At 41.5% G+C, this 21,239-nt stretch overlaps 1 protein-coding gene across 1 annotated transcript in view; it reads right to left on the bottom strand.

Annotated features, from left to right (window-relative positions):
- The window catches only part of LOC136694709 (thyrotropin-releasing hormone-degrading ectoenzyme-like), a 268,426-nt gene that overhangs the window by 242,446 nt on the left and 4,741 nt on the right, over positions 1 to 21,239 (bottom strand). Inside the window, exons 3-4 of the mRNA XM_066668480.1 lie at positions 14,123 to 14,396; positions 875 to 1,001 (exon numbers count right to left, since the gene is read on the bottom strand). Of these exons, the coding sequence (XP_066524577.1) occupies positions 875 to 1,001; positions 14,123 to 14,396 (401 nt within the window). The remainder of the gene's footprint in view (positions 1 to 874; positions 1,002 to 14,122; positions 14,397 to 21,239) is intronic.

The following is a 21,239-nucleotide window of genomic DNA, read 5'->3' as shown; positions in this document are numbered from 1 at the left end:
CATTGTCACCAAGGCATTGGTGGAATAGGGCTATTCACTGTATAGAACTGTATACCAGCCCCTACCTCTGCACAACACAAGTTATGGTCTCAAACGCATTAAGAAGGCAAGCAGTTCTACAGATTAACCTTGACGAGGCCACAGCTGTGGTGACATCCACATGAAGCCAATTGAGAGAACGCAGAGTGTGTGCAAAGCTGTCATCAAAGCAAAAGGTGTCTACTTTGAAGAATTTAAAGTATAAAATATTTTCTGGCTTAACACTTTTTTGTTTACTACATAATTCCACATGTGTTCCTTTATAATTTATAGTTTAAATGTCTTCCATATTCATTTACAATGTAGAAAATAATAAAAAACAATCTAAGAAAGAAGATGCCCAAACTTTTGACTGCTACTGTACATTCACAATATGTGGAAAATGGCTCAAAACAAAGGAAACCCTCCCTGAGTGGGCGTGTCCAATGGGTTGATGAGTACTCTATCTATCTATCTAACCTTCCAAATCTGAAGAGGTATTCAAGTGACCACCAGATCTCTCCCACCATCATCACTACTATACTTCAAACCAACCTGAGCACTGCAGTCCCAAAGCTCTTGGACATACAGCACAATACAACTAGCAAACAAGACCAAATCCAGCAATCACTTTGGAGCCAGCATCATCAGTGAATCTCTAAACTCTGCAGTGAATCCCCTCAGGCCACACACACACACACACACACACACACACACACACACACACGGACCTGAGATCCTCCCAGCAACATATGGGAAACACACACACTGTATTAGCATCAAACAATGAATCAGAGCCGTGTGCAAAGCCAGGGAATGAACACACACACACGTTTGTGCAGACACTCCGTCTTACCTAATTTGGGTAGGGAGTACTTGACTTTGAAGTAATCCTGGTAGAAGTGCAGGAGTCTCTTGGTGATGTGCAGGGCGTAGTCTCCGGATCCACTCTGAATGGCATCAGGCCTGGCGTACAGACGGATCTAGAGAAAGAAAGTAAGAGAGAGAGAGAGAGAGAGAGAGAGAGAGAGAGAGAGAGAGAGAGAGAGAGAGAGAGAGAGAGAGAGAGAGAGAGAAGGATGAGAAATAGAGAGAGAGAAAGAGTGTGTGAGTTCAGGGAAGAATAAAACTGTCAGGCTTTCAAACATTTAGCTCTAGGGCACCTCATTAAGGGAAGGATTTAGGAATACCCATCAGATTCCCTTCTTGGATTTGGAGCACTACAGTTCTCCAAATGTCTATCCTTGCCAAATCCACCCATTAGCTCCGCAGGTCTCCCTCAAGTCACACAGTGCTCCCGAGCTGAAGACTAGCACATGCTTCTAAAACATGTAAATCCAGCCACTGCTTCTTTTGAAGTTACCGTCTTTAGAGCTCAACATGCTTGGAGGAGAATGCTAATTGCCCAGTTCTGTTACATCAGCTAACAGATGCCCAAAATAACTAGCACTGGGTTAGGTAAAGACAACAAGTGTTTAAAGAGGCCACACTCAGAATTATCTTTCTTTTTACGAACTCAAAGCTGTTCATACTGTGGCTGGGGGTCTGGAAATGTCTCACCACACAACTGAACTGTGATCAGTGGTCACATGATTTCTCTGGTTTCAAAAAGTGATCATCAAAAATGTTAATGGGTTCGTAATTGTCCCATTTCCTGTCAGCATCACATCCAGAGTCATCAAGACCAAGCTGTCCTGCTACATTGGTACGATTTCATGGGGGGGTGGGGGGTGCAGTGGTCAGTCACTGGGCAGTAAATCCCACCCTCACATCCCTGAGGTTATTCCACTTGTTTGAATAAAAGCACTGGATTATACTGAAGAAAGCAGAGGACTGCATCTCATATCATCTGGAAATCAGGAATCTCTCTCTCTCTCTCTCTCTCTCTCTCTCTCTCTCTCTCTCTCTCTCTCTCTCTCTCTCTTCATAAACAATGGGGACTCTGTGGTGAACAGATAGAAGCATGTTTAGTTTGAGTGTGCTGAGACTGTTCTGCTGTAATTTCGTCAATGCTCTAGTATCTCTTCATTTTTCCGTAGGACGTTATAATGATCCTGTTCACCGCATGCCCTTTCCCCCCTTCATAGGAAATATTTTATTCAGTCATTTTAACACAAACCCAGAGTATCCATAATGTAGGTGAGTGAGAGAGAAAGAGACAGACAGACAGACAGACAGACAGAGAGAGAGAGAGAGAGAGAGAGAGAGAATGAGAGGAGAGGAAGAGAATGTGAAAAGGAGCGATTTAGAATGAAATATTTAATAGAAAGAAAGAAAACAAGAGGAAAGATAGAACAAATAAACAATGAATGAGGCCATACTGCCAGGAAACAGTAAAGAGGATAGAGAGATGAGAAAAAAGAGAGGTGAAGGAAGATAGAGTGTAAAGAAAGAAAGAAACACGACAGTAGAGGGAGAGAAAAAGTGAAAGTATATATATATATATATATATATATATATATATATATATATATATATATATATATATATATATATATATATATAAAGAGAGAGAGAGAGAGAGAGAGAGAGAGAGAGAGAGAGAGAGAGAGAGAGAGAGAGAGAGAGAGGGGAATAAATGATGTTCCACTCGAGTGGCCAAGGGCTGATGCTGGATTTTTTATTTTTTTTTTCACAGACGTCCATCCAGGCAAAATGAATGACTTTATACACCTCACCTCACACACACACACACACACACACACACACACACACACACACACACACACCAAAGACCATCACACAGTTTCAGAGTCTTCACCACAGCTCAGCTATTGATTTTATAGTTTCATTTCAGTAAAAAAAAAAAAAATCCAAATGAAAATAAATTCATGGATGGACAGAGAGACAGATGGATGAACACACTATTATTATAATCTACTACTACTACTACAATAATAATAATATGTAATGTTACTTAGAAATCAGATGAAACTGCCTTATGTTGCTGTAGCCGAGAAATAAAGAGTGCTGAATTAATTGAGTGTTCCTCTGACTCTGAGGTGGAGGGGGTGGGGGTATTCAATTCGGTGTGAGCACCACACTGCTTGTATTTTTTTTCTTCATTCCCCCGGTAAGGAGCTTGGCCTGGGAGTGTAATGGGGTTAATTGGACTGGAATAGACAGTGTCTGGACAGGAGGGCTGTCCATTATCGACCACAGGGTAATGACACTACAGAAAGCTTTGTAGGATCCTGAATGGGTGGAAGAAAACAAGCCTGAAATCAGCCAAAACTACAGGAAAATACAGAGATCTTGAAGGTCCATGAACCAAGGTGTGGAGCGACCAGTTCAGTTACTCACTTCCATCTGTTTGAGTAGAGTTTGGTGTATTTCACCTGCTCACCCAAAATGTCTTCTGATATGAAATAAGACTGACAGGTAGCTTGTTCCTCACATCTCTACTTCTCAAATAATTTTATACAGAAGAGTATTTTACAGTAGATGTTGGAACACTTCAGTGAGGATTTGATTGCAATACACATTATATTAAGGTCAGTTAATGAAGTTGGAAGATTGAGGATGACACAAGCTCATCCCTTTGGAACTGGGAGGAGCTCTATCACTCCAGAAAAAAAACTTTGCCAGTGCTCCACAGCCCAGTGCTGGGAGACTGTATATCATTGTAGCCAATGCTTGGTGATGGGACTCCAGGTTCCCATCCTATTCCATTGAAAACATCTCTAAGGAGATTATGCAAACCAGGTCAGCAAATGTAGGTCTTGGTCCAGAAAGTTTCTATTAATCTTTTGGACATATGGAAGAAAATTCAGTGATTAAATTATATTTAACTTTTAAAAAAAAGAAAAAAGAAAGCCATGCAAGCCTAGTTTTGCCAGATCACCATTAACCATATAGCCTATGTCACAGAGGTGTTTCTTTTGTACTTTGGTGCTTCATATCAATGTCTTTGTTTACATGTGTTTTTTATTGTGTGATTATTTTGTACAGAAAATATGGAGGGCAGGACGAATAAATGCAGAAATGAAAAAAGAAGCAAGTTTTGTTCATAACATGTAACTCTGGCATCAGTGTTTTTCTTCTTCGTTTTATTTAAAAATAAATTCTAGCTGATCTACCACCAAAGAACAAAGTAGTCTCCCCACCACTTCCCCCCAAGACACACTCCTCTCTCTGTGAAATATAATACATGTGTAAATGTTGCTCAGAGCCAAACACAGCCCCAGAAACACACACAAAAGAAGTTTGTTCCTGTTTTTATCTCCTATTATTTATTTATATGAAACATTGTAAATGACCCCTTCCAGCTCCACTGGACGAATGCTGTGTTTGCGCTTTCTTGAGTTACTGAACATTGACACATCCACGGACGAAGCCACAGTTCATACTGAAGAACCTACTGTCCTTTGGTTCCAGCTGAGAACAAAATTTTTCTGGATCGCGAACCAGTTTATATCAGTGGAAACTCGCCAAATGGTTCCAAATTTAGTTTGCAAACTGGAATGTGAACTATGGCTCAACTAACAACAGAGAGTGTAGTAGCACCACCTTGTGAAATATGGCTGAACTAACAGCAGAAGGTGAAATAACTTTCCTACTCGCGCATGCATTTTTCAACATTAGGAGTCAGTCAGTCACTCAGTAAGGGAAAATGCCTCTTCTAGGCTGGCCCAGGTAGACAAAAATTCCTAAGCTGCACATTTGCCTGGACATGTATTGTCATATATAGATCCTCCATGTTCACATGAATATATTTCTCCAGATTCTGAATTCATTGCGCTTTAGAAGGTGAACCACACACGGCACTTAAACTGCTGAGTGTTGAGTGTCCTCACTTACACAAGGCTATGTCTTTCCCCAGTACAGATTTAATATATTTTTAGAGCATTTCACAATGATTCTGGGGTAAAACTGTCTCCCTGCTTACTTTTTTGGAAGCTCTTGCAGTCTTCACTTTCAGAATGAGTGCATATTCACAACAATGATGTGGATAACAGAAAACTGTATATTTTTATTTGCATGTTACTCAAATTTCTGTATTGAAAACCTAACAAAATTCCCCTTACTCATTCCACATCCGTGATATCTTTGCGAGATAGGGTCTTAATCCTGACCCCACTCCCACTGAAGCTGAACCTAAAGCAGAGTGGTCAGACTGAATCTGCATGTCCGATTTAATGACAGTGGAGGGGCCTGGAGGCCAAACTGGTGGCAGAAAGCCATGCATATCCAAAGCCAGAGAGAGCAGAGCCATCAATAAAGGCATGACAATGTCCAGAAATGCGATCGAGCTGCTGCAGCTGCCGTCACGCAGGCGATATAGTGACAGGCACAAGAGCTGATCTCAGGTCAGGCTTCAGAACGCTGCAGGGAACTGCATTCAGCAGAAACGACAATCTGTCCTCCGCTGGGAAGAAGACTCTTCTTCATGATTTTAAAGCCATAGTTCAGCAAAATGTCAAATTTACACATTTATCTTCTCTTGCCGCTCCGAACGTAGTCCATCAACCAAGACATGTTGGATTTTAGGAGTTTGCGGCTTTATGTTTTGCTCTGGAGCTACACTAGACGTCCAAACACTTGTAGACATCATTTATAATGAGTGAATTCCTCTACTAAAGGAGCAACAAAAAAGAAACACAGATGTTCAATATCTGGAGCATCTCCTCATCAATCTAAGGTCAACAAGATCGATGCTAATTATCAGCCCGAGGGATATAAATCCCCCCAGCACTGGGTTGTGGACTGATAAGTGTACAGGATAGTGTATTTGGAGTAGATTTGTACTTAAATTTTTGATCAGCTTAAGATCAGTATAATTATATATTGCTGTCTTAGAGTAAAGAACTATTGATAAATCATCACTATCCAACCTCACTACGGTTCTCCTGCCATCAAATCCTCAAGGCAAATCTGGTCTAAAGCCTTCCCAGAAGATGAAACGTTTACTGCCAACTAATACCCTTCATTCTGGAAACAATATTGGACAAACAGATGTCTACAGATGTTTGCCAATAGAGGACGTGGACCACAGACATTCCATCGACAGACATCCTTCAAGTTACATATCCTACATGAGTAACATCACCAAGCTGACGAAGGCTACAGCAAAGAAAGAGGACCTGGACACCACAGAAATGCTCTGGAAATGCTCCTCTGACATTCAATCCATTCAGCAGCGAGTCGCTACAGATATTTTCGCAGCTGTTGCATGTGCATGTCCTTTTTGCGGCATGGCAAATGGGCTCTTTCATGCCAAGGACACCCTGATCCTGAGGAACTGTAAGAAGTTTTCAGGCATGAAAAGAAGCCAGTTACAAATCTCCCATTAGCCCTGAAGTTGTGGGTTTTTTTTTTTTTTTTGGTTGGGAGATAATGTGAAACTACAGCGCAGTCATGCTTCCCTCGGATTTCGCACGAGTGAATTAGACAAAGCTGGGAAAAGAATTTACATAAGTAGCAGGAATGGGCAAGGAGCAGAGCTGAGGGGAGCTAATCTCTTTAGGGTTAGGGCTGCTGTAGCCATCACCTCCGAAAAAAAATAAAATAAAAAAAGAGATAGAAAATGAAAAAGGTTTTAATTGTTTTGGGGGAGTGTGATGCCTTTTTCTTCCTGACACAGAGCTTATAATAGTACCCGTCCCACTCGGCTTTAAAAGCACCATGTTCTCTCCCACTGTCTGCTTTAGCCTGCTTTCTGAGCACTGTGCTGAGGTTAGTAGCACACCCACAGGAGGGATAATAGCACTCAGCATGGAGCAGAAACGGCACTCGGGTGGAAAAAAAGAAAAAAAAAAAAAAAAAAAAAGAATCTGTCGCTTCCTCTCTGCCTTTTTCCAGAGGAAAAACCTTCTCAACTTATCATTCAGTGAATGAAAGAGAGCATACATATGCATGGGCACATGTACCCTATTCCCTGCCTGGCTACCTTATCAGAGCCCCCTACCTTAGAGCTCCAACTCCGGTTAGAGATTGTAGCCCAGTGGTCACCATGCAATTTTGAAAGCATTTGGGACATAGTAGGAAATGCAAATAAAAACAGAAGGCAAGAGCTGTAAATCCACCTGTAGAAACTGTATTTAAATACTGACAACATATTTTAATGTTTTATTGCAATGAAAATGTAGAGAAATATGTGTGTGGACAAAGCAAGGCTACGAACCCTAAAGGAATGCCTGTGACCTTCAAACCCTCAGACAGAACTACATTAAAAACCAGTACTGGATTAACACAATAATGCACACATACACAAATCGACCAAAACATTTTGAACACACTTATTCTCTCAGCTCCACTGACCAAACAGGAGCACTCTGTAGTTCTACAATTACTGACTCTAGTTCGTGATTTGCTCTGCATACTTAGTTTGCCATTTTCACCCTGTGTTTTTCATCTGAACCATTTAAAAAGTGTCACTGCTGGACTGAAGATAATTTGCCATCCAACAGCGTCCAGTGTCCTGATGAGGGACAAGAGGGCAACTAACACAAAAGGTGCAGAGACAGTTGAGCTACTTACCGCTACAAGGTGGACCAACAAGGTAGAACAAAGTGGACATTGGGTGAACAGTGATTAAAAACTCCAGCAGCACTGCTGTGTCTGATCCACTCAATGAAACAGACACTAACACACCAGCACCACGTCAGTGTCACTGCAGCGCTGAGAATGATCCACCACTCGAATAATACCTGGTCTCTGGGGGTTTTGAGCATTGTAAAAGCAGTAAAAGTGGGAACAAAAAGTATGCAGAGCAAGAGATAGACTACATTCTTTAACTGTAGACCAAAAAATTGGGTCAGCAGACGTGAGAGAATAGACACTGAGTGTAGAAACAATGAGGTGGTCATGATTTTATAGAAATAGATCAAAAAGTGAAAGAGCAAGTTGATGAAGGTGGATGGGAGGTGTATTTAAAAGGAGGGTAGACAAGTGAATGTACAGGTTTTAATAGTGTCCTATAAGTGTGTACATGCACAGCTAGCACTAGCACGTATTGGATGGATGTATTCCACAACAAAACCACCATGATGCCTACACACCCCTCACTCCCCTCACTCCGCCTCTCTGCATGGTCTCCCCTGTGTGATGGATGTCTGGAGGAAGGCCCATCTAATGTGATTGATGGCGAGAGCTAGTGCGTGGCTAACTGCTACAAGCCGCAATATGGAAGTAAATGTTCTGGATGGGGGCAGTCATTACGGGAAGTGTTGGAGAGATGATCCAGACACTAGCGAGTGAACAGTCATGCCAAAATTGACCGATTAATTACCCTAATATGAGCAAAGGGCTTGCCCAAGGTCAGCCTACTGTCAAGACACTGACAAAGTTGTTGAGAAGGTGTTAGAGGACAGTGCCGTTTGGCGCCAAAGCTGAATGAGTGCGAGCAATGTAGATGCTGAGGATTGATGACCGGAAAGCATGGTTGCCCAACCCTGTCTTTGGTGTGTTTTCTGAATGGAGGCAGTGAAATCAATTTGACATGAGCCAGAACAAATCTCCCCTCACTTGAAGGCAAGGTTTTAGGCCAGCTCTTATTAGCACCTTGAAATCAAGGATAGTTTCATCATTTCGCTTCTCTCAGGGCATGCAGGAAGGACTTCAAGGGCTGAAGAGGCAGGTTTATGAAGATCTACCTACCTGCAGAGTTAATCTGAGGGTAATCTGGGGCACTGAGAGAATCCTCAGTGGGCTGGGATTGTTCTGTGTTGGTCACAACGAGCAAACTTTTATTCTGTGAATATAAATGTCAAAATGCACTAAAAGTGTGTATACTATCCCATAGTAGTACTAATAATGACTTTCATCAGGTAATGGCTTTGTGTACCAGATCTGAATGACTATAGCTGATAAATAATACGGCAGTGCTCCATCTATCTGTCTGTGTTGTCGAATGATGTACTCAGCTTAAGGCTGGGAAAGTCGAAAGGATATATAGAAGTGTTTAAAGTCTTAAGCACCTAAGCGTATTATTATTTAATATACTTAATCTTCCTTATACAGAGGTTGGACAATGAAACTGAAACATCTGTCATTTCAGTGTGGGAGGTTTCATGGCTAAATTGAAGCAGCCTTGTGGCCAATCTTCATTAACTGCACATTGCACCAATAAGACCATGTGCATCCAATGGTTCAAACATTGTGTCCTGAAGGCGGTGCCGTGTATCAGGACGACAATGCACCAATACACACAGCAAGACTGGTGAAAGATTGGTTTGATGAACATGAAAGTGAAGGTGAACATCTCCCATGGCCTGCACAGTCACCAGATCTAAATATTATTGAGCCACTTTGGGGTGTTTTGGAGCGAGTCAGGAAACGTTTTCCTCCACCAGCATCACGTAGTGACCTGGCCACTATCCTGCAAGAAGAATGGCTTAAAATCCCTCTGAGCACTGTGCAGGACTTGTATATGTCATTCCCAAGACGAACTGACGCTGTATTGGCCGCAAAAGGAGGCCCTACACCATACTAATAAATTATTGTGGTCTAAAACCGGGTGTTTCAGTTTCATTGTCCAACCCCTGTAAGTGTGGTGCTTGAATAATATTATATTTTGTCCGTGCCCACTAGGGAAGGGGCTAGAGAGCTCACAAGGGAGCTCCCAGCATGCTCTGTGCTTCCCATTATTTTTAGGGGATACTTAAGAGGTTAAATATTGTGGGTTTATGTCTTTTGTTCTGTTGTGGTATTATGTCTATTTGTGTTGGCTGGTGTGTGGCGTGGGAGGTATCCACCCTCCTGATAAGTGGTAGGAGGGTAAACGATGTTTCCTTGTCTCTTGCCACACAAGGAAGAAGCCACGGGGAGCCCAAGCCAAGCCTGCTGTTGGTTCCCCTTGCTCCTTTTTCACTTGCGAACTTTTAAGTGTTGAATAATGGTAATTTACAACACAGTAATGGTTCTGTCTCATTTCCCTGCCTCTAGTGATGTCACAGAATATAATTACAATAAATACAAAACATTAATAATGTAAAAGTGAAAATTTTCCCCCCAAATATTCGCCATAAATACATTTATTAACTGGTAAAACTAGGTATTGGATGATAACCTCAAATACTACTGGACTGCCACAAGGAGAGATGTGGACATGGATAAACTAACACATTCACACAGACAATATCACTACTCACTGTAATAATATTATTGTTTTTATTCTGATGTTTGTTTGTTTGTTTGTTTGTTTGTTTGGGTTTTTTGTTTTTATTTTTGAGCAGATAAACTCTTCTTGTTCAGATAAATATATTTTATAATATCTAGTATTCTCAGGTGCCTAAAACCTAGGCACAATACTATAGAACTAGACCTATAGGACAGAAGGTAGGACCCTTGTGTTAGATTTTCATTTATGTTCATTACGGCATTATATGCACTGATGACAAAAGAAAGTGAAATGGTAAATGCCTTTAAATCATAAGAAAGACATGAAAGCTAGATTTATACAAAGGTTATATATCTACACTAAACCTTGAAGGAATCCCTGCAGCCACTTTTAAGGATGTTCCAAATCTGAGAAAGGATCCACCACCCTTTAAACCTTTGATCTGACCTTAAAACTGAAGGCTACAAACAGATGTGTTTATTTTTTTTTTAATAACTTAAGGGGGGAGACAGCAGGACAGCATGGTTATCTCACTATAATAATAGAGTCTAACTCCACTGGGCTTAAAGCCGGTGCACAGGCTAGTGAGGCGCCAAGTCCCCCACTGTTTTTTTTTTTTTTATGTTCAATACTAGAGCAGTGCTCTCTGGAGTGATGGAGCTCCATCCAATACATTTGGGATGAGTCTGTGTAGCTTTTCTGAATAAGACCTAATCCTCCAGCATCAGCACCACACCTTCCTAATGCCTTTATGGCTGTATTCAGTCAAATCCTTGATGATCCAACATTCTAGTGGTCTACTGTAAAGTGTTTTCAGAACAGGAACATCTATTACTGCAGCAAATGGAGACACTTTGTTTATATCCCTTCAGTTCAGAAGAAGTGGTGATATTGTGTGAATACAGTGTATATGTCACGATGTGGATACACAGCTTTAGAAAAAACAGAACCAAGGGCAGCTCTAGCATAGAATCCAAAATATTTAATCAATAGAGCCATTGGTAAAAGATGGTAGATTCTTCAGTCTGTCCGTAAGATACCACTTTGAAAGCACTGACCTTAGTGAATGAAAAATTGGAGCCAGCCTTGGTTTCAAGGTTAGAAGACCAGCTAGACTTACTTCCTCCCTGAAAAGTAGGCACGCAACTCTTCCCTGGAGCAAGGGGAAGTTCATTTCAGATTGATTTCACTGGCTGAATTGAACAAGATCACCACCTCTGAAATGAATGTGCATATGTTCCCTCTTTTTTGGCTTATTTTACCCAGCTGAATCAAAACATTTGTGGTGATAGCTCTGTAAGAGCTACAGGGCAGGGAGATCTGAAGGATTAATATATGGTGGTTCAAAGCACAAGCAGAGGTTTTAAAGGCGACATATTACACTCCTTTTCCACATGTTAACACAGTTCCTGGGCCTTAATGATGTGTCTGTGATATGCTGTGATCAAAATACCACAGGAAACTACAGCACATAAATGTTCTCCCCATATCTGAACAGCGCTTTTCAGAACGACCAATGTCAGCGCCTGTTTTTTAAAGGAATACTATGTAAGAAGTGGCTTTTTTTGTCTCCTGAGCGCCCCCTAACTGTTGCTGAGTGTTTTTCATGTTTATCATGCTGTCATGAAAACAAATAGCACACAAACACAGACCTTCTGAGCTGAGGAATATTCACATTGGTTACAAATCACTCTTTGGGCTTCAACTGAAACACAGTCGGGGCTTCAAACGCAATCTTGGCTTCTAGTGATACACACATACACACACTACCTCAATGTTAAGTCTGGGGAATGTGTGCAATCGAATAAAGTGATGTTGACTGACCCTATATATAAACCCATATATTATTCATAATTTACCCTGCACTGTTTTATTATAACCATAAAAGTAACTTTGGTGGTACTCTAGCCATTATAGCCACACAGCTACTAACACAAAATCACTTATTACCAGAATCGATGTCTAATGCTAAAAACTGAGCTAATTCGTCTAAAGTTAGCAGGTGCTACGACTGGCCCTCATTCATCACACTCTTAAAATCCTGATTCTTACACTTTGTCATCAACAAAGATTAGGTTTCACTGACACAAAGTGTAACTCTGGCTATTATAACCACACAGCAACCAGAGAACAGCACTTATCACCAGATTCAATGGCTAATGCTAAAACCTGAGCTAATCCAGCTGAAGTTAGTAGGCACAAACACTGGCTCACTGATCGGTAATGCTGGAAAACTTGATTATAGCACTTCCATCAACAAAACTTATCACTGACATCGCAAAACATGAAGAAATGGCAACAAGATACTCACTAATCCACTTTTGTCTCGTGTCTGTTTCAGCTCACTCTACTGAGTAAAGTCAGTTGTCTTTTTGTCTTTTAAACATTTAATTATCTGAATAAAAACAGCTGCTAATTCATTATTTCTTCTTATTAAGAGTAGTAATAGGGAGGTTATTCTCCCCTTTTCATGCAGGAACAGCTTGTACTCTTCACGGACGTCTATATACTAGAACATTGTTATGAAGATTTAATGGCATTCAGGCATAAGAATATTTAATGAGGTCAAGTATTGATGTTGCATGAGTAGGTCTGTATCACACACAGCACTCCAGCTCATCCCAATGTTATTCGATGGATCTTCATCACTCTAGAGAACACAAGTCCACTGCTCCACAGCCCAAAAGTGTGGACCTCCATAACCCATAGCTTCTGCTTAGCATTGACCAAAGTGACAAAGTCAGCTGGTGCCTATTGGTTTCATGCTTTTTCTCTGGATATAAGTTAAACATACATAACCTGTCAATTTTAGGAGTGTGCACACACCTTTCAGACGTACCATGACGATTCTAAATGTAAAATCAAAGATCTCCGTATTAAATTAGCTCAGATATAATCTCCATTTTGGGGTGACCATGTTTACTGGCTTTTCACTGAATATTCTCACAGCTTCTGTAAACCTGGGTGGTGTGTTTGAAATATGAAGAGTGAAAAGGCCACAGATTACTCACTGCCTCTCGCTATGCCACCGGTCCAATAACCAAAAAGAGCAAGCGTCCACAAGGCATGGAAATGAAAACGTGAACTTTGGGGTTTAGTTAATGAACACTGAGGGGAAGCTGTTTACTTTTATTTCAAAGCCATAAACATAAAAACAAAAGCACAAGCTCAAAAGCACCCCATTTAAACTGGGCCACAGCAGCATGGGACAGGCTTCAGAGAACAGTATACCCACAGCTTCTGAATACAATATCATTCAAACTGTACACACTGCATACAGTGGAAACAGTTAGTTATGGTGGTGAGATTAATAAAATATCATTCTAAAAAGAAATTGAACAGAGTGAAAGACAGTATCTTACTCTGTTAGTTTACTATTTATATTTCAACTAAAATAAAATTAATCCACAGCCTTGATACTGGAAATCATCAGTTTCAAATCTGAAGTGAACTCCACAGCTGAAACTAGTCTGAATTTCCAAAAGTTTTCAGACTCACCAGCTGTCAGTGAAGGCCCCGGGTCAGGTAATAAATAAATCTGTCTAGAGTCCACTGCTCTAATCACTGAGCTTTCTGCCCTTTCCTTTCTTTTTGCTACCACCATCCTTCAGCAACCTCTTCTGTGGTATTGTGGCACTACAGCAGCCATATCGCCCCCTAGGTGTTACATAAATAACACATTCATTTTCCATTATCGAGTGCTTTAAAAACTACACGCTGCATATTTCCATTTGATTAAAATCACTCTTATTACTGTCCAACTGTAACTCAGAATACACAGCAGATTCAAACTGGATCAAAACCATTCATCTCAGAAATGACCTCCTCAAGAAAATCTATCCGATCTCCAGAAGGTTTATATAATGATATTAATTAGGCCTACTCTCAGACCAGGAAAATCACACACACACACACACTGCTGGATAATGTCTCACAATCAGTATTCTTAACACTTATATACTTTAGATACTGGAATAAGATCACACATAAGAACCGATCTCCTCGGGTGAAACTAAAGTGTCTCCTGAAAGTTCTGCTACTCACCAGTACTCCGCTGTCAGTGAAGGCCTCTTTGTAGGTGAAGTTACACACCGCCCAGGCCAGGTAATACGTGGACATTCGCGGTGTCCTGGAGAAGTGGTTGGTCAGCCAGCCGTCCTCGTCCACCGTGGACGCCTCCAAGGGCATGTTGGACAGAGACTGGTACGAGGACTCATGCCTCAGACTGACTTTAAACGTGGCTTTATACACAGGCTCGTCAAAACAAGGGAAAGCCTTCCGAGCATGAGTCGGAGAAAACTGGGTCACAGCCAGAAACCTGCAGAGAGAGAGATAGAGAGAGAGAGAGAGACAGAGAGAGAGAGAGAAATGATGATGAGACAGAAAGAGATGGAGAGAAAGACATAAAGACAAATATGAAATGAGAAGAGAAGAGAAGAGAAGAGAAGAGAAGAGAAGAGAAGAGAAGAGAAGAGAAGAAAAGGAAAAAGAATTAAGAAAGAACAGGCAAAGGGAGTTAGAGTAAAAATAAAGAAAAGGAATAAATTGACACAGATAAAGACAGAAAGTGAAAATGAGAAAATGGAAAAAATAGAGATAGAGAGGAAAAGGGATTGGAATAAAGGAGAACCAATAGAAAAGAATGAGAAAAGACAGAAGTGGAAAGAGAGAATAAATGAGATAAGATGAGGTAATCAAACAAAAAAGAGCATAAAGGGAAAGAGGGAGAGAGAATGAGAGGAAATGAGAGGAGGATACACAGGGGATAAGAGGAAGGAGAGCCAGAGAGAGAGAGATTGAGAGAGAGGGAGACGAAGACAAGAGTTTGAGAAAGGAAAATGAGAGAAAGAGGAGAAGAAGGCACAAGAGAGGGAGAGAAAAGATAAAAAAATAAAACATTATACACAACACTGAAATTTTAAAGTGGCCCATCAGTTACGAGGGAAAAAGAGGGAGGAAAGTAATTTCACCTTTGTCTGAGCTGCTTTAACGCGGTTCCTTGGTTTCTGTCCTGAATCCAGATAATGCTCAGACAACTGTGAAACTCTTCTGTCCTCAAAAACCTGATGGATTTATATCGCAGCCCTAATTAACAGATAAAGCTGAATGTTGAGAACGGATGGAGTCAGGCAGCTTCATTTGCTCTGTGCTCAGACGCAGTGCTGCATAGTGCAGAGTGGATCTAACTCTGCTTCTCTAAATCACACTGCGCTGGAAATGTCTGCAGCTGAAAAGCTTTGCCGCACTTTGTAAAACAATTTAAAGCTACAATACCCCCTTTAAAAACAATCAGACACTTTCTCCAGCAGCCCTTCTTCACACTAACAAACAGCCATGTGGTGGCCTGGGTGTATCAGAGATTCTAAACATGGCTGCTCAGTTGTGGAGGACCCACTCTGTGAAGCATAAACTGGTTATTGTAGGGAATGTTGTGAATAGCACTGTCTAGTGAAGCAGTTCTTAAACCTGAGTGTGTATGTGAATGAATGACTGAGTATGTGTGTATATGAGTGAGGGATGGAGGAATTGAGTATGTAGGTGAAAGAGTAGGTGACTGAGTGTGTAGGTTCTAAGCCTCTACCCTTTTCTTTTCAGTTGAATTAGAGCCAGTAAATAAACGGAGCCTTACTGGAGCAGCTGCATATGAGTCGGAGGTCATCAGGCTCAATGCTGGGTGTGTGTGTGTGTGTGTGTGTGGTCTGTAAATCCCCTCAACACTGGGCTGTAAAGCAGTGGAACTAGGATGAGCTGAAGTGTTGTGTAATCCAGAACTAATCCTCTAACATCAGCAGCTGACCATCTCTCAAAATGATCTTCAAGGATCCACTTGAGGTTCTCCTGTAGAACGCTCCTGAAAACCTGTTCCCTACAGGAAGGTACATAACAACAGCTTGCGTTCCAGCTTGAAAAAAAGCCTTATGTTTGCCGCACTGTACAATATTTATAGCATCTTGCATCAGGGCGGTAGAAGCCCACATCTTTGGATGAGTGTGTCAGCTGTCATCCTCTTCTCTAGAACCCAACAAAAACGGCCACTAACAGGCGTGGAGAGCAGCTCCTAACCCGGGGAGATTTTTCCCCCGATTATTTCTGCAAACAAGCACATTTGAGCTGTAATTACAGGCCGTGACGAGGCAATCCTGAGCGAGGAAGTGCAGATTCAGGCTTTTTCCCGTCTGCGTTGGACGGATACAGAGAGCCGTAGGGGGTAAAGTGAGAAGGGAGGAGGAGCACAGAGGCTTCCCACCCTTAAAAAAAAAAAAAAAAACCTCCTAAGCTTAACACGAGTCTTTCAACATCACAGCTCCACGCAGACCGTGGGATTAGGAGCTATCAAAGGCGGACTCAAAGCGCAGATGGGGAATTCCTGCCATGCCACCTACAGCTACGGCCTCGCTTTTACCGCCATTCCGGGTCGGAAGAATAGAGGAAGGTGAGATCCCTTGTTCCTCAGGATTTTACCACAGCTTTGACACCGTCTACGGATCAGATGCCTTTGAGTCGACTGTTTGCCTGCACCAAAGCTGAGTGGGTCAAAGTGTGTTGAAGCAATCGGGTGTGTTTTCTAGCTGCAGGTGTATTATTAGCACCTATTTGTGGTGTGATGTAACATTCCTCTGAGGGTTGGCTGGCGTTCAGTCGCAGGAACTTGAGTCAAATCAGGAGCTGATGTTGTTCAGATCACCAGTATTCCAAATGATCCCCAAAGTTATTGGACGCAGCATGGGCTTTATACCACACATTCCCACTTCACGGCACTGAGCATGGTGACCTTAGGGTTTTGTACAGATGCTGAAAGATGAAGCTCCACCTAGAACCTCTGGGATGAGGTGGAATGGTGTTTGTGATCCAGAACTAATCACACAATATCAGTACCTGACCTCATGCTCTCATTCTTGTTGATGAAGGCTGTCATAGCTTCCCAGAAACGTTCCAACTTCACGGAAAGCCTTCCCAGAAGAGTAGAAACAATGTAGCAATAACCAGGACAAATGGAGCAGCTGGAAGGAGGTTGTATCAGCAAAAACAGAACGTAAAACCCAGTGAGGGATTCCCTGCACATTACATTACAGTCCAGTCAAGTCCAGTCCAGTGTGGAACTGAGGAAAAGGCACCTCTCCTGGATAATAGGAATTCTGCCAGGACAGCAGCTGACTGTTTGATGGAGATTCCCCATTAACCCGTCTCCAAAACACAAGTTAAGAGCAGGAACGGAGTGTAAACAGAGTAAGCATGCTGCATCAGACCTATCCTTTTCCCTCTCCCCTCTCCCGCCTCTTCCGCTTCCTCCTCATCCTCACTGGAGCAGTGTCACGGAGCCCACAGCTGAAACCAGAGCAAAGGGACACTAAACAGATGTGAAAAGATGGAAGCTGTAGACTGTAGCCGAGGCTACATTTGGACAGCCAGTCAAATCTGATTTCCTTCCTGAGCCCGATACATATCTGCAGCCTAAAGCGCACGGAAGAGCGGGAGTCAGAAGCGGCCTCGTCTCGGAATCGGACAATGTTTCCGTCCTGACACAAACATTTCAGCGAATGGATTACACGCCATTGACTCCGCAAATGACACAAAGCTAATTGGCCAAGCTAACAAGCTTAGTCTGTTTGTTTAGAGTCGCTGCATAATGCTGATGAGCCACAGTAAGCTTCGGACTGTCTCACGATGCCGGATTTATTACTTTAACGTAACTTTAATCTTAGTTTGATCTGACTTGGAATTTACTGACTCAGTGTTTGATGGGGGGATTATATTGGATCTTAAACTGCTCTTGGGCCAATCAGAGACAGTCATCTAATAAGGGTGGACCCCTCTGCTCTTATGGAGTTTACTTTTTTCCATAAAACATATTCAGGCCTGCGTTATTTACCTTAACAAAGTTTACAGTTCTCTTCTTCTCTATGTTTTTGGACCTGTCCATCGACACTGTTTGCGTCCAATCAGAGAAGCCTTCTCCCTCACAACTTTGTAGCATTGTGTGTTTTCAGGAAATTCCAAAGTAGCTACGACAGAACGCAGGACTAGTCTGAGGACCACTGATCTAAAGCCATCAGCATTGACAACTTCCATCATAATATCAATAGAGTTTCTGGCCAAAACTCAGTGTCACTCCGGCGTGCCACGTGGAAACGCAGATCAGTGAGATGTCAGCTTGTGACTAGGGTGTGACTGTGTCAAATCTCACTCCAACATCACCCTCAGTAGCACTGAACATGTCTAAAACTTCACACGCTCCACAACCACAGTGTGAAAACACGTCTCTTAAAAAACACGTCACAGAAAAAAATCAAGTCTTGGAAATATCCTGTATTTGCTCTTTAATGTCTCTGTGGTATCTCCTCTGTAGTGTCTCCACTGCTCCACACTCCTCTGCAGTGTCTTTGTTAGTAGTTTCTCTCTAGACATTCTCGTTTTTGCTTTTATTTATCTGGAGTAACATTTTCATATCTCTGTAATGTCTCCTTAATATCTCAGTACTTTCTCTTTAATATCTCTGTTTTCATCTTCATATCTCTGTAGTGTCTCCTTTATATCTCAGTACTTTCCCTTTAAAATCTATGGAGCCTTTTTCTTCATATCTCTGTTTCACCTTAATATCTCTGTAGTGTCTCCTTAATATCTCTGTATGTTCTCCTTAAGATCTCAGTACTTTCTCTTTAATATTTTTGTAGTTTTCATCTTCATATCTCTGTAGTGTCTCCTTAATATCTCCATATGCTATCTTTAATATATCTGTAGTTTTTATCTTCATATCTCTGTAGTGTCTCTTTTACAGTCTCTCTAGTGTTACTTTAACATTCCTTTAACATTCCTTTGGCATTTCTCTTTAATTTATCTGGAGTAACATCTTCATATCTCTTTAGTGTATCCTTTATATCTCAGTACTTTCCCTTTAAAATCTATGGAGCCTTTTTTTTTCATATCTCTGTTTCACCTTAATATCTCTGTAGTGTCTCCTTAATATCTCAGTACTTTCCCTTTAAAATCTATGGAGCCTTTTTCTTAATATCTCTGTATGTTCTCCTTAAGATCTCTGTACTTTCTGTTTAATATTTATGTAGTTTTCATCTTCATATCTCTGTAGTGTCTCCTTAATATCTCAGTACTTCTCTTTAATATCTCAGTAGTTTTCATCTTCATATCTCTGTAGTGTCTCTTTACAGTCTCTCTAGTTTCACTTTAACATTCCTTTAACATTTCTCTTTAATTTATCTGGAGTAACATCTTCATATCTCTGTAGTGCCTCTTAACTATCTCTGTAGTGTCTCCTTAATATCTCAATACTTCTCTTTAACATCTCTGTAGTTTTCATCTTCATATCTCTGTAGTGCCTCTTCAATACCTCTGTAGTGTCTCCTTAATATCTCTTCCTCTTTTATATTTCTGTAGTTTTTAATATTCATATCTCCTTAATATCTCTGTACTTTCGTCTTAATATTTCTACATTGTATCTTTACTATCTCTGGAGTTTCTGCTTAACATCTCTCTAAATTATCATCTCTCTTTATTATATCTGTAGTTCCTCATGAATTTTTCTGTAATATCTCTGTAGTTATTATCTGTGTTTATCTGCAGCTGAATCCAAAACAGGAATCCTGTATCTCGTCCACTCTGAGTTTCCTTCGTCCCGATGCTGTAAATAATGTTATGGTTTTGAAGTGGACAGTGGGGTCTCATGTCTCCTTTTCCTCCGCTGTTATCTTTCTTGTGGAATTTTAGGGGAATCACCAGCACTTTTCCCAGCCACCAGCGAGCACCCTTTGAGCAATAAACCTGGGGTGAGGGGTCGCCGGGCGATCGAAGTTGGGATTAGAGTGAGGCAGACGAGTGAAGGATCCCCTGTGGCTCCAAAAAAGACTCCAGCAGTTTCCAGACACAGGTGAAGCCCGAGGCAGAAAAACATGCCGCACTGTACACCGTCCTCCAGCAGCGCAGCTCAGAGCTGAACTGTGTGAGAGCAGAGGAATGGGGTCCAGGCGGCTGTAAAGTTATATGCCTTTTTTTCCCTTTAATTATTTTTCTCTCTTTTTTTTTTTTTTTTTGCCTGTGTTTCATGCTTAATGAATCCTTCATGGCGGAGATAGGGCTTTTGTGTGTGACAGCTGCGCCCGAAATACCCAGAGGCTTTCACTGATGCTCACTCTGTTTTCTACAGGACACACATCTCTGCTCTCGGCCCAGTTCTCGTCAAATAACCACGTACTTGTTCACCCCACGAAAACGTGCCCTAATTTATTCACACGTTTTGACGTTTGAAGTAAGACATTGAACTTTGCCCGTTCAGTTCTCAGTCCACCTCTTGTTGACTCTGGAGTTATGTTTATGATTCAGAAGTAATCATCTCCATCTTGATGCCCTTCATTTCGAAGGCAGTGTTATTTAGTTATCCACAAACCTGTGTGTGAGCGAGGATGAGGAAAATATAACTACACAAAAAACACACCGGATTCAAACACAGTTTGAAAAGCCAGTATGAAAAGCTGGAGAGTGGAACTGAGTGAGACGGAGGGGTGTATGATGTGGGCGAAGTGGTGGGGGGGAGGCTTCAGTAAACAGCAGTAAAACACATGGAGCAGTAAATGAATTTGGAAAGAATTCACCATTCACACAAACACAACACATCACAGGCTTTTATGAAGCTGATGTTGGCTGATGCTTTTAGAAAAGCATGAGAGAGAGAGAGAGAGAGAGAGAGAGAGAGAGAGAGAGAGAGAGAGAGAGAGAGAGAGAGAGAGAGAGAGAGAAACGAGAGAGAGAGAGAGAGAGAGAGAAACGAGAGAGACAGAGAGAGAGAGAGAGAGAGAGAGAGAAAGAAAGAAAGAAAGAAAGAAAGAAAGAAAGAAAGAAAGAAAATAGCTTTTTAAAAGTCAAACATTAAGCCAAAATCAGAGAGAGAGAGAGAGAGAGAACATTAAGCCATTAAGTCAGAAACATGGAGAGAAAGAGGACAAAGGAACAAAGGAAGATAAGAAGCAGAGAGACTTAAAGAAAGAAAGGAAGAGGGAGTCATTTGAAAAGTGCCATGTACGGAAGCCTCTAAATCACACAGAGAGAGATACAGAGTTAAGCAGGAACTCAAAGCACTTAGAGCGGAGTATGGGCTCCCGACTAAAGAGCCCTGATTATAGCATCCACACACAGGAGAGTGGGCTTCGGGGTC

The sequence above is a fragment of the Hoplias malabaricus genome, chromosome 4, assembly GCF_029633855.1.
Source record: "Hoplias malabaricus isolate fHopMal1 chromosome 4, fHopMal1.hap1, whole genome shotgun sequence".
In the NCBI taxonomy this organism is placed as follows: domain Eukaryota; kingdom Metazoa; phylum Chordata; class Actinopteri; order Characiformes; family Erythrinidae; genus Hoplias; species Hoplias malabaricus.
Note: the sequence above shows the minus strand (reverse complement) of the source record. Positions and strands in the feature narration are given on the sequence as shown.